The sequence below is a fragment of the Oryctolagus cuniculus genome, chromosome 1 (assembly GCF_964237555.1).
Source record: "Oryctolagus cuniculus chromosome 1, mOryCun1.1, whole genome shotgun sequence".
Classification (NCBI taxonomy): Eukaryota; Metazoa; Chordata; class Mammalia; order Lagomorpha; family Leporidae; genus Oryctolagus; species Oryctolagus cuniculus.
This window is the reverse complement of record NC_091432.1, coordinates 237,847,688-237,861,975: the sequence shown is the minus strand read 5'-3', so window position 1 is coordinate 237,861,975 and position 14,288 is coordinate 237,847,688. Positions and strand designations below refer to the sequence as shown.

Here is a 14,288-nt window from a genome sequence, read left to right as displayed (position 1 = left end):
TGACCGAAGGACAGCAGCTGCCATGTGGTCCAGGGACAGCCTCCAGACCCCTGCGGTGTGGGGGACGTCCACACGGGACCCAGGATCAGTCACCCTGGAAGGTGCTGAAGCATCCTGTCTAGCTCAGTGCTCAGACCCCTGCAGTGTGGGGGACGTCCACACGGGACCCAGGATCAGTCACCCTGGAAGGTGCTGAAGCATCCTGTCTAGCTCAGTGCTCAGACCCCTGCAGTGTGGGGGACGTCCACACGGGACCCAGGATCAGTCACCCTGGAAGGTGCTGAAGCATCCTGTCTAGCTCAGTGCTCAGACCCCTGCAGTGTGGGGGACGTCCACACGGGACCCAGGATCAGTCACCCTGGAAGGTGCTGAAGCATCCTGTCTAGCTCAGTGCTCAGACCCCTGCAGTGTGGGGGACGTCCACACGGGACCCAGGATCAGTCACCCTGGAAGGTGCTGAAGCATCCTGTCTAGCTCAGTGCTCAGACCCCTGCAGTGTGGGGGACGTCCACACGGGACCCAGGATCAGTCACCCTGGAAGGTGCTGAAGCATCTGTCTAGCTCAGTGCTCAGACCCCTGCAGTGTGGGGGACGTCCACACGGGACCCAGGATCAGTCACCCTGGAAGGTGCTGAAGCATCCTGTCTAGCTCAGTGCTCAGACCCCTGCAGTGTGGGGGACGTCCACACGGGACCCAGGATCAGTCACCCTGGAAGGTGCTGAAGCATCCTGTCTAGCTCAGTGCTCAGAACCCTGCAGTGTGGAGGACGTCCACACGGGACCCAGGATCAGTCTCCCTGGAAGGTGCTGAAGCATCCATCTAGCTCAGTGCTCAACAATGAAGCCTGGGAGGTGTGCAGGGGGTCGTGTGGGATCACCGGAGTTCCTCCAAGTCTTTCCAAGCATTGTTAAAATAGTGGAGCACTCTTTGCAAATGGAATCCTGTGCAGAACCCCAACCCCAGGCCACACCCCACAGCCTGCAGCGTTGCACACAGCCACGCTGCATCTACCTGGCACATTCAGCTTTTTCTTGCTTCTCCGCCTCCGCTTCCTCGCTGGCTTGATCCAGGGGCTGTCAGTCTTCCCTTTCCTCCTGAGAAACTTCTTCTTGATGCTGGACTCAGAACTCTGGAGAACCAAAGGGCAGGCAGGTAAGAGGCAAAGCATGGGGAGCTCTTGAAGCAAACCACGAGGAGCCGCTGGCCTACAAAATAAAATGCTTGCTCTATCTCGATTCTTCACCTACAGGATTAATTTCACTTTGATTTGCTCTGAGACATTTTTCTGGGTCATGGTCTAAAGATACCCAGGCCTTTCCCCACACATCTCGCTAAACTCAGTTCCCGTTTCAGTTTCGCACGTGCTAACAGCCTGCAAAGTTCTGCTCAGGAACCAGAGAAGCCAGCTTGGCCAGAGGGACCACATCCCCCAGCCACCAGGCCCACGGAACATTCTGAGATGTTTCCAAGTACATGTTCTTAAAGGGGCATCTAACTGACCCATTTCACAAGTATGTGTGCAGCGTGCACTCCCAGCCCTCCGACACCAGGGAGGCAAGTGTCACACTGGCGTGGACTGAGGGTCTCTTACCTCCTGTGGGTGGTAAGGAGAATCTATGACAACACGCCCAAGAGCCCTTCCAACTGACTGCGCTCCTGTCACTTCCCTCACATGAACCCCCGGAACTGGGCGTCACCCTACTGAGGACGGGCATATCCAACTCCCCTCTGTACAAAAGTCCTCGCTACCCTGTGCTCCCGCCAAGCAGAACTTCTGAAAAGATCTCAATATGTATTACAGCTGAAAGATGGCCTCTCCTCCAACATCCTAAGAAATGACAATTTCCCACCCAACCCAGGGGTCCCCATCCTTTGTAGTTCTCCCCATCTGTCGGCTCGTGGGACCCATGTCTCTGAGCCTTCTCTGCACACCAGAGCCCCCCTTTCAGGACCAGGAGCCAACTCCTCAAAAGCTGGGAAGTGTCCAGGGCTCCCTCCTGGGACCTCACTGCCCTTCCCGTTTCCAAGTTCCCCATCCTGCAGACCTAGATGTGGCTCAGACCTCACCCCCACCACTTAGCCAGCCACCAGTGACAAGAGACTCGGTGTGGAGCCTCATCTGCTCCTGGCCCTCTCCTCCGTGGAACAGCCAACCCAATCTTCTCCCCCAAAGGCTTCAAATAGAACCCTTCCCACCCTCTCCAATCAGTCACTGCAACAGAATCCCTGCACGCTCCTTGACGCCAAGCCCACCCCATGCAGCCAGCAAGTGGGACCACAGATCCTCCTCAGAGCTCAGACAGCCACCCGAACTTGCCCCACATCTGGCTGGTGCCGTCAAGTGTCAGGCCTGGCATCCTGCTACATATAACCTGGGGGTCCCAAGCCCCACTGCCCCCCTCCCCAAGCCGTGTGCCTGTCTCTCTCTGCACAGGCCTTTCTTATCAGCACCCCCAGGTCATTCTTTCCAGTACTCCCAGGGGCTGAGCCCTCCCGGCCCCCACACCAGCTGCAGGAGCTCTTGGTAAACAACGGTGGATGAAGCACTGATTGAGCTTTGGTGCCTTTTGATGCCCTTTGCTGTCAGGCACCAAGCAACGTGCGTGCGTTACCAAGTCAGACTCATCTCCGCCTTCCTCTTCCTCCCCCGTGTCCACTGACTCTGGCTCCTCCTCAGACTCGCCGTCCGCCTGATTACACACGGTTGAGAGGAAAAACCAAACAGAAAACAAACCAATTAGATCCTGGGGTGGCAGATGACTGGATCCACACACGTCTGTACAAACGCACTGGGGTCCATACATGCGGGAGAAGCCCCACCGTCCATCCACTCTGGGCTGGGCTGCCTGGCTGGGACGCAGGAGTCACTGTGTGCCTGTCCAGGCAGAGGAGGAGGCCCTGAGTTCCAACCGCCTGGAGCCCCTGCCAGCAGGGCAGCCCCTTGATGGAATCCCACCATGGACAGAAGGAGGCATCCCCCAGTGTGTGCTCAGGCAAGAATCACCAGGTGGACACCAGGAGAGCATGCTAATGAAGAGCCCTGCAAGTCCCGCATGCCATGTGTAATAAAAAGTAACAAAATACACACAGTGCAAGCCTTGTCAGAGGCCTCGCAATGTACACGCAAGCCCACCCAGAGCCCACTGCAGCTCTAGAACCCTTCTGTTGTGCTGCTCACAGGTCCAGGCACGCACAGGTCCAAGAGGAGCACACATGGTCACACACATGGTCTGTGCAAGCAGCAGTGCACAGAACAGGCTTCTGAGAATGCCTCATTCTTCTAACCACACACATGTTTGGGGGAGGAGCCTGACGTGAGGACGCCCACACCCATCTCTGCTCTAGTGGTGGTGGCTCAGGTCACTGGGCTCCTCCTGCCCACGTGGGAGACTGGGATGGAGTTCCTGGCTCTCAGTGTCAGCCAGCCCTGGCCATCATGGGCATTTAGGGAACAAACCAGCAGACAAAGCTTGTTCTTTCTCCCTCTCTCTGCGCTCCGATTATAATAATTTTAAAAATGCTTCAGAATTCTTTCTACGTCAGAACAGAGACACCTTATTTTTTTCTTCCTACATGGGGGACATGTGAATACATGCACAGTGCAAAGGACATCAAAGCCTGTGGAGTGTCACTGATGCCACCCCACGGCCTGAGCTGAGTGTGGTCTCTCTGTGGGCTCTTTCATACCCAGACTCCCCCAGGCCCTGACAGCCATGTCCCTCCAGCAGCAACAAGCAAGGATGGAAGGTGGAGCCAAACACGAGATTCCTGAGTCCAAGGACACGTAGCTCCCCAGCCGAGGTCCCGCCAATCTGCCCAGAGGCTCACTGCTCCCAGGACCTCCCCCCCCCCCCCCCCCCCGAGAACAGAGGAGCTGAGTGTTTCCAATTGCTTCACTGCACTTTCTATGTTCTGATTCTTGCACAGTCATCGCCTCGTTTCTCTATGGACTCTAGCTTTCAGACACATGAGCATGTGCGTGTATACACACAGAGCTTTTTTGTTAAGTAAATTATCGCTATTTTTCCTATCAAGTTTGAGCTATGCTGCTGATACTTCTTGCCACATAAAACCTAAATTTTATCTGAGCGATTCAAAGGTGTCCGTACTTCCTGTGGCTTCCCGGTCTGCCTCTAGCGACAGAAGGCCTGCCTTCCTTTCTTCCTTTGTTCCAGGGAATAGGAAAGAGCCTCCTAACAATTTTCTTTCATATTTCAAAATTGTATTGATACTTTGTATCTTCCTGGGTTTACTTTTTAAAATAACAGCTATAGTAAGGTATAATGCAAATTACTCTAAAACAGATCTCAGTGCGTTTTTAGCCCTGACAGGGCTGGGCAGCCTCACCTCTACCTTGCTCCAGAATGGAGGCTCTCTCTTTGTTATTTTCTAATTAGTTAGTTAACTCCATCCCTCCGCCCCGCGTCAGCTGTCCTAGGAATGCTACAAAGATCACCAACTCTTACAGTCAGCTGCATCTTCTTGTAGAGATGTATAATCTGTTACACATCCCCCGCCCCTTCATTAACTGCCCTTCCGAATAAGGGCCCACGGCAATGCTCGTCCAGCATGGTCAACGTTCACTACTCTGCTGCACGCCGTTCCTGTGACAACCACATCAACTTTAGGATCAGTAGCTCCTCCAAAAGGCCTGCTGTGATTTTGATGGCAAATGTCCTGAAATTATAGCTAAAGAGAGATGATAAACAATAGATCTCTCATTCAAACAATGGGTCTTTTCATAAACTTAGATCTTTCTTAAAACCTCTTTCAGTTACGTTTTAGCTTTCTTCTTCTTGTAAAGATACTTTCTGTTAAACTTATTCCCAGGCACTTTGATGATACTAACAGATTCAGCTATTTTTCAGGTGTGATACTGTGGTTTGCTTTTCAGAGGCCTTATCATTTAAGCACCAACACTGAAGATGTCCACTTCTAGACGACCTCAGCACATGGGAAAGAACAAGCCAACTGCTGGTCACAGTTCACTATTCTCTCTATGTTGTATATTCTGAAGTTTTCTACTTAGACACAGCTTTAGAGATACCCTTAGGCCTTTACTGACATTACTGATATGCCGATTTTACACTTTCTGACTGACTGTTACAGTTACAAAGGAAAACAAGCCGATTCCTGGACTCCAGGACAGTGCCCTGGTCTCAGCACAGTACCCGCCTTGTCCACTGAGGCACTGAGGCTTCTCCCCAGCTCTGCCCTGCAGCATCATCAGGGACAGTCAGCACTGTGTCTACCCAGGAGAGTGATGGGTGCCCTCCTTCCCACACTCATCAGGGAAAATGCTCGGAAGCTTTCGCTGTTAAATATAAACCTTTTTTGTATGATTCCAACATATTGAGTCAGCTTTTAGCGTTGTTTTTTTTTTTTTTTTTGAACCAAATTGAGCAATGAATCCACCAATTAGAAAAGGCAGATTAACAACATACTGAACTCCATTTCCTTCTAAAACACCACTGATGTGATGATAAAGGAAGGAAAAAGGCTTACTTCATACAAGGTTGGTTGATTACTGGAAAAGACAGCTGTGAAGAAGAGGCATAAGCTGAAAATCCAAGGAAACTGGAATGAGAAGGGTGGCTGACATAAGAAATAAGTGAATAAAAAGGGAACCACAGTCTGACGTATGTGAGCTGAGAGTGGAGACCTAAGGAGGCTCAGCAGAGGCCAGACCAGGAGCAGGCATGGCCACTCCCACACTGACAGGCACCAAATTGGCATCAGACCCCAGGACACACCTCATGGCATCACAGTGCTGAGACCAGCTCCCAATCTGAAGGCCCTCACCACAGAATGGACCACCCAGAAGGAAGACACCATGCCAACTACCCACATGGTCAGGGCTCATTCCCAGACCGCTGGGCTCCTACAACCTGCTTCTGGAAAAGGACAGACTTGTATTGGCATTTCAAAAAAGAAAGCAACAAAGTAGCAAGTGTTGGTAAGCATGAAAAAGAACAACTCTCAGAACCCGTGAGAGTTGCCGGCGCCGCGGCTCACTAGGCTAATCCTCCGCCTAGCAGCGCCGGCACACCAGGTTCTAGTCCCGGTCGGGGCGCCGGATTCTGTCCCGGTTGCCCCTCTTCCAGGCCAGCCCTCTGCTGTGGCCAGGGAGTGCAGTGGAGGATGGCCCAGGTGCTTGGGCCCTACACCCCATCGGAGACCAGGAAAAGCACCTGGCTCCTGGCTCCTGCCATCGGATCAGCGCGGTGCGCCGGCCGCGGCGGCCATTGGAGGGTGAACCAACGGCAAAGGAAGGCCTTTCTCTCTGTCTCTCTCTCTCACTGTCCACTCTGCCTGTCAAAAAAATAATAATAATAATAATAATAATAAAAATAAAAAGAACCCGTGAGAGTGCACATCTGAACCACAGCACAGCAGCACTGGACACCCACGCCCACGAGGCAGCCAGCCCCCAGCCTGGGAAGCCAGCATAGCGGAGGGCACGCCAGGTGGGCTGAAACAACTGTCCTGGAAAACAGAGGCAGCGACCACTGATGCTGACACAGCCATGGTCGGCTCACTCCTGAGTGTGCAACCAGGGAACAAGGGCATGCTGGGGAACGCTGGCAGACCTCAAGGAGAGAGAAGCCCAGTGCCCATCACCAGTGCAATGGACTCTTGAACTCCCAGGAGCCGGAGTCAGAAGCCATGTCCAGATGTTGAACCCAGGCAGTCCGATGCAGGACAGACTAGGCCAAGCAGCTGCCCATGACTAATATCTGACTGAAGACTGTTGTATTTAGGGTGTTACATGAATTCAGCCTGAAGTTTAGTCATTTTATGTGCCAATGTACTTTTTTTCTTCTCTATTCTCCAGAATGGTTTACATAATAAAAACATGACTGTTTACTGGTTTCGCTGATACATTTGGATTTTTCCTGCCATAATTTGTTTTCCATTGATCAGATTTTCCTCGATTCCACTTGTGCTCACTGTTGCTTTTGCAGACTTGATAGCCATTAAACTTCCTACTTTTGTCTCAACAGCTGCAGTCATTCAGGGTAATTCATTGTCCAGAGTCTCTCTAGGACATGGGAACCTCTATCAAAAGACCCAAGCCAGAAATAGATTCGAATTCATAGGCCACATGGTATGTGATAAAGGTGGCACTTTAGATCAGCAGAGGAAACAAATGTCAGTCAATAAAGGGCTGCAATAAGGAAGACAGCCAAGCAGAGGCCCCACACCGGCTGCCTCCTCTGCAGAGAAGGACCAGAAAACAAAGGCGCAGCTGCCCGTTTCGATGCGTGGTACTGGAACCCAGCACGGGAGGGGCAGGAACCCTGGAAGCCATGAAGACCTCAGCTGGCAAAGACTAGACAACTGTAACCCAGGCTCCCAGGCTCCCGGGCTCCCGGGCTGCTCTTCTCATTCTAAGGTCAAGGGTGAATGGACAGGCCCAGTGCAGCCTGGAGCAGAGCACATCAGCAGTCCAGCATCAGGAAAGTTCCAGGCACCACAAGCTTGCAGAGTGTGGCTTCCTGGGGTCTGCAACTGGAATTGAATTAGTCTCTCCTGAACCAGAACCCACAGCATGGCCCCACACAGGGACACAGCCGTGCCACCACTCTGCCATCAGCTGAACCGCTGCTCTTGGACTAAACAATCCTGCAGCTGGCTCTGACCAAGGACTTGTGTCCACATGGGGAGCCCCTCACCAACACGGTCAACCTGCTCATAGCACATGCCCTGCTCAGCTAGAGTGTGCAGGCCCACTCTTGCTGTCACCACTAAGGAACAGTCCCCTGCATGTCTACTGTCAGAGTGGGTGCACTGCCACTGCCATATGCACCACACCCGCCTGGGTCACTGCAGTACCCCCTCCCCAGGGTGGCTGTCAGAGGGAGCAGGCCTCTCCGACCCCCAGACTGCATGCCCCAGGCACACAGCCATCACTACAGCACCAGACTACAATCAGGGCCAGCATGGCCGACCCAACTGACAGCAACGTATGCCTCCAGGAGGAGCCAGGCTCTACAAAAGCCACCCTGGGAAAGCGGCAGAGGCAACGATCCACACAAAGAGCAAACTCCAGTCAGGGGAACAAGAACTATGGAAAGCAAGTTAGCACGATGCTTCCACAGGAACGAGCAGCTCTCTAGCAACAGACACCACAGCACTGACAAACACCTGACAGAGAGCTCCAATGACTAGAAGAAACCACATCGTGGCATAGCAGGTAAAGCCACGGCCTGCAACGCCAACATCCCACATAGGCACTAATTTGTATCCCTGCTGCTCCGCTTCCAATCCACCTCCCTTCTAATGGTCTGGGAAAAGCAGCAGAGGATGGCCCAAGTGCTTGGGCTTCCACCACCCACATAGGAGACATGGATGAAACGCCTGGTTCCTGGCTCCTGACTGTGGCCTGGCCCAGCACTGGTCGCTGCAGCCATCTGGGGAGTAAACTAGCAGATGGATGAACTCTCTGTCTCCTTGCTATGTAACTCTGATTTTCAAAATGAATAAATAAATCTTATATATATAAAAAAAAGAAGGGGCTGGCACTGTGGCTTGGCGGGGGAGGCAGGTAAAGCTGGCACTTGCAGTGCTGCCATCTCATATGGGCACCTGTTCGGGTTCCGGCTGCTCCACTTCCAATCCAACTCTCTGCTAAGGCCTGGGAACACAGTGGAAGACAGCCTAAGTGCTTGGAGTCCTGGGGACCTGGAGGAAGCTTCAGACTCCTGGCATCAGATCTGTGCAGCTCCCGCTGTTGTGGCCACTGCAGGAATGAATCTGCAGATGGAAGACTTTTCTCTCTGTCTTTGTCTCTCTCTGCCTCTACCTCTCTGTAACTCTGCCTTTCAAATAAATAAATAAATCTTTAAAAAAAAAAAGAAATTGAATGAGATAAGAGAGAGTACAAGAGAAGACAGTTTCATGGATTAGGAAAATAGTGCATGAAATGAAACAGAAATTCAGCAAACAGATGCTGAAAAACAATCACAGAGATGTAGGCAAGTAGTGCTGTGACAGAGCTGCCACTTGTGACCCCAAAACTTGTATCAACATGCCCAGGATTCCACACCATGTCCAGGATTCCAGGCTGCTGCAGGCAAGGAGAATGAATCAGCAGATGGGAGATCCCTCTCACTCCCTTCCCCCACTATCAGTTGTTCTGACTTTTAAAAACAAACGAACAAATAAATAATAACCAAACAGCAATCCTGGAAATGACAAACTCATAAGTCAGATAAAAAATACAGTTGAAAGCCTCAACACACTAGATGAAACACAAGAGAATATCTGAATTCAAAGACTTTATGAAAAAACAAAGACTATAAATCCCCGAGAAGCCACTCAATAAACAAACACTTGAGCAACAGGTACCTCTGAAGGTGAGGAAAAGGCGGCACGGGGCCCAGCTGGATGCAGTGACAGATACTGGCATCCAGGAACGCCGCCCAAGGACCCCAGATACACATGCCCAGAGACGATCTCACCGTGGCAAATCAGAGCTAAACCAGCAAAAGTGCAACGCAAAGGGAGAATTCTGAAAACCACAAGAGAAAAGCACCCGGTCACACTGAATCTAGTAGATTCCTCAGCAGAAATCTCACAGACGGGAAGAGAACAGAGCAAACAAATCCAAGTTCCGAAAGCAAAATCCACCAACCCTGCAACCAAGAGTATGATACCCAGCAAAGCCGCTTCCAGATAACAGGGAAACAGGCACTTGCTGCGGACAAGCAAAAACTGAGGGTGGTCGGTGCTGTGGTGTAGCGGGGAAAACCACCACCTGCAGGGGCCGGCACCAAGGCTCACTTGGTTAATCCTCCACCTGCGTCGCCGGCATCCCATGTAGGTGCCGGGTTCTAGTCCCGGTTGCTCCTCTTCTAGTCCAGCTCTCAGCTGTGGCCCAGGAGGGCAATGTACGATGGCCCAGGTGCTTGGGCCCTGCACCCACATGGGAGACCAGGAGGAGGCACCTGGCTCCTGGCTTCGGATCGGCATAGCTCCAGCCGTAGTGGCCATTTCAGGGGAGAACCAACGAAGAAAGACCTGTCTCTCTCTCTCTCTCTCATGTCTAACTCTATCTGTCAAAAAAAAAAAAAAAAAAAAAAAAAAAACCTCCACCAGCAGCAGCAGTGCAGCATCCCGTATGGGTGCTGGTTTAAGTCCCAGCTGCTCCACTTCCCATCCAGCTCTCTGCCATGGCCTGGGGAAGCAGCAGAAGATGGCCCAGGTCCTTGGGCCCCTGCACACATGTGGAAGACCCGGAAGAAGCTCCTGTTTCCCGGCTTCAGATCAGCACAGCTCCAGCTGTTGATGCCATTTGGGGAGTAAACCAGCAGATGGAAGATCTCTCTCTCTCTCTCTCTGCCTCACCTTCTCTAATGGAGTTTAATGGAGTCCTACAACTGCAAGCAAAAAAAGACAAGCACCATCACAGACACACACCAACAATCACGACAGAGGGACACAGATAACAGCCACCAGCAGAGACACCGACAACCACTAGAGACACAGATATCCACCAGCACAGAGACACTCTGACAACCACCAGAGACACACAGATATCCACCAGCACAGAGACAACACTACAACCAGCACAGAGACACACAGATATCCACCAGCACAGAGACACTCTGACAACCACCAGAGACACACAGATATCCACCAGCACAGAGACACACTGACAACCACCAGAGACACACAGATATCCACCAGCACAGAGACACTCTGACAACCACCAGAGACACACAGATATCCACCAGCACAGAGACACACTGACAACCACCAGAGACACACAGATATCCACCAGCACAGAGACACCGACAACCACCAGAGACACAGATATCCACCAGCACAGACACCCCAACCACCAGAGATACAAAGATGACTACTATCATCAACATACAAAGAAAAAAATATCACTACAGCAAAATAACAGAACAAAAAGTTGAAAAACAAAATAGAAAGAAAACAAGAATATTCAAATCAAACAAGAATATTAATAAAATAGTAAGACTCTTATTAATAATAAACTTATTTATTTATTGGAAAGTAAGAGTTACAGAAGAGGAGGGAAAGACAGACAGATCAAATTTTCATACACTGACTCACACCCACAATGGCTGCAATGGCCAGGGGTGGACAACGCCAGAGGCAGGAGGGTTTGATTAGGGTCTCCCACGAGGGTACAGGGGCCCAAGAAGTTGGGCCACCTTCCACTGCTTTGTCCAGGCCATTAGCAGGGAGCTACACTGGAAGTGGAGCAACAGGCACATAAATTAGCGCCAACATGGGATGCTGGTGACACAGGTGGGGCCTTTGCCTGTTATGCTACAACGCTGGCCCCTAAACTTAATTATAAACCAACTAAATTCCCCCAATTAAGCAATTTGCCAGTGATTAAGCAATTACTGGGAATGCCTGCATCCCATATGCAAGTGCCCAAGTTTGAGTCCTGGCTCCTCTGCTCTGGATCCAGCTTTCTGTTCATGCACTCCCTGAGATGCAGCAAGTGATGACTCAAATACTGGGGGTCTTGTACCCACATGGGAGACCTGGCTTAGGCCTGGCCTAGCCTGGCTATTGATGGCATTTGGGGAGTGAACCAAATTTTGGAAGATCTCTGTGGGTCTCTCAAATTAAAAAATGAGGGGCCAGTGTCTTAGTGTAGCTGACTAAGCTGTTGCCTGCAAGGCTGGCATTCCATATGGGGACCAGTTCAAAACAGCACCCGATATGGGCGCCAGTTCAAGAACCAGCTGCTCCACTTCTGAACCAGCTCTCTGCTGTGGCCTGGGAAAGCAGTAGAAGATGGCCCAAGTCCTTGGACCCCTGCACCCACATGGGAGACCTAGAGGAAACTTTTGTAGCCTGGCTTCAGATCAGCCCAGCTCAGGCCGTTGGGGCCAATTGGGGAGTAAACCAGTGGATGGAAGATCTCCGCCTCTCCTCTCTATTACTCTGACTTTCAAATAAATAAATAAATCTTAAAAAAAAAAAAAAAAAGAATAAAAAAAAAAACATTCAATGGTATGCTGTCTCTAAGAGACTCACTTCACACAGACCAGGGCAGGGATCTGGTCTGGCAGTTAATGCACTGGTTTAGATGTCTGCACTTCAATATATATTGGATTGAAGAAATGAGCCCACTCCAAATTCCAGCTTCCTGTCGATGCACACCCTGGAAGGCAGCAGGTGATATCTCAAGTAGTTTGGGTACCTGCAACCCACGTAGGAAAACAGGACTGAGCCCATGGCTCCTGGCTTCAGCCTGCCCAGCCATGGCCACTGGCCATTCTATTTCTCTGTGTGTCTCTGCCTCTCAGATAAACAAAATAAATTTTAAGGAAATTTTAAGATACATACAGGGGGCCGGTGCTGTGGCATAGTGGGCTGGGCTTACACCTGCAGCACTGGCATCCCCTCTGGGCACTGGTTCAGTGAACCTCTTCCAATCCAGCTCTCTGCTTGTCGCCTTGGAAGCCAGTGGAGCATGGCCCGGGTGCTTGGGCCCCTGCACCCACGTGGGAGACCAGGCAGAAGCTCCTGGCTTAGGATCAACTCAGCTCCAGTCATTGAGGACATCTGAGGAGTGAACCAGTGGGTGGAAGACCTCTCTGCCTTTCCCTCTCTCTGTAACTCTGCCTCTCAAATAAATAAATCTTAAAAAAAAAAAAAGACACATACAGACTGATAGAAAAGATTTACCACACAAATGGAAATCAAAAGTGAGCCAGAGTGGCTATATTTATATCAACAAAATAGATGTTGAGACAGAAACTATAAAAAGAGATGAAGAAGGAACTACTGAATGATCCAGGAATCAATTCCACAAGAAGATATAAAGATTGCAAATGTACACATAACGTAGGACACCCAACTTTATAAAATGAACATTATGAGATCTAAAGAAAGCACCGGGCTTTGCTTTGACATAATGTTCAAAAACAGACAAGCTGTCCAGACAAATGTGAACAAAGAAGCATCAGGGTCCACCTGTGCTACACACCTAATGGACTGGCAGACATGTACAGGACACTTCACCCAACCGCTCCGGAACACACTCTCTCAATAACAACAGAACATCCTCCAATCTGAGGAGCAAACCAGCAATGGAAGCTCTCTCTTACCCCTCACCCCTGGCATCTCTCCCCCTCTCTCTGTAACTGACTTTCAAAATATGTAAATAAATATTTAAAAAATAGCAATAAAAAGATAGACTTGGAGAACAGGACACAGATCAAGTCTCAGCAAATTCAGAAAAATCATAATCAGATCATATTTTTTCTGACAAGAATGAAATAAAATTAGGCATCAACAAGAGAAACTTAGGAAATTTATACAAATACATAGAGACTGAACAATATGCTATGGAATTAACAATGGGTCATCAAAGAAATCAAAAGGAAAATCCACAAGTTCTGTGAAACAAATGAAAACAGGAATACAACATACAAAAAATCTAGTAGGTACAAGAAAAGCAGCACTAAAAAGGAAATAATAATCAATGTTTACATCAAAAAAACTACACAGATCTCAAGAAACAAACAATCTAAGGATGTGTCTCAGGCTCAAGAAAGGCAAGAACAAATCGCCCATGTGGGAGACCAGGAGGGAGCTCGAAACTCCACGCTTCATTCAGCCCGGCCCGGCCCGGCCCTGGTCATTGCGGTCATTAGAGGGAACCAGTAGAGGGGATTCTGTCTCATTTTCTCTCTCTTCCTCCCTCCCTCCCTTCCCGTCACTTTGCCTTTCAAATAAAAAAATATTTTAAAAACAAATCAACGAAACAAAAAGCTTTGTTTTTTAAAAGCTAAGGGGGGCGGGGGGGGGGGGGGCAGCGCTGTAGTGCGGTGGGCAAAGCCGCCGCCTGTGGTGCTGGCATCCGTGTGCTGGCACTTCTACTCCCGGCTGCAGCTCTTCTCATGCAGCTCTCAGCTGTGCTCTGGGAAAGCAGAAGATGGCCCGGGGGCTTGAGCCCTACACCCACGTGGAAGACCTGGAAGGAACTCCCGGCTTCAGATCCGCCCAGTGCCAACAGTTGCTGCAATCTGGGGAGTGAACCAACGGATGGATGACCTTTCTGTCTCTCCTTCTCTCTGTCTGTAACTCATTTTTAATAAGAAATTAACAAACCACTAGCTAGACTAAGAGACAAAGAACAAATGCTCAGGTAAATCAACCATCACTCGCTGTTTTCCCTAATACTTCACTATAAAACAAGGGAAAACCCTGAAAATTATAAAAGACCATGTTTTCACCTGCTGGGGGTGACCCCACAGAGCCCTACAGAGCCATGGCTGACAGGAAA

The 14,288-nt window shown here is 50.3% G+C and overlaps 1 protein-coding gene across 14 annotated transcripts in view; it reads right to left on the bottom strand.

Annotated features, from left to right (window-relative positions):
- EHMT1 (euchromatic histone lysine methyltransferase 1) overlaps positions 1-14,288 on the bottom strand; it is a 186,227-nt gene that overhangs the window by 70,022 nt on the left and 101,917 nt on the right. For 12 of the 14 annotated variants that reach the window (XM_051838873.2, XM_051838869.2, XM_051838871.2 and 9 more), the window contains 2 exons: positions 2,614-2,691; positions 1,013-1,130 (listed from right to left, as the gene is read on the bottom strand). In XM_051838873.2, the coding sequence (XP_051694833.1) occupies positions 1,013-1,130; positions 2,614-2,691 (196 nt within the window). The remainder of the gene's footprint in view (positions 1-1,012; positions 1,131-2,613; positions 2,692-14,288) is intronic. The other 2 variants (XM_051838872.2, XM_070059753.1) reach the window with 1 other exon arrangement.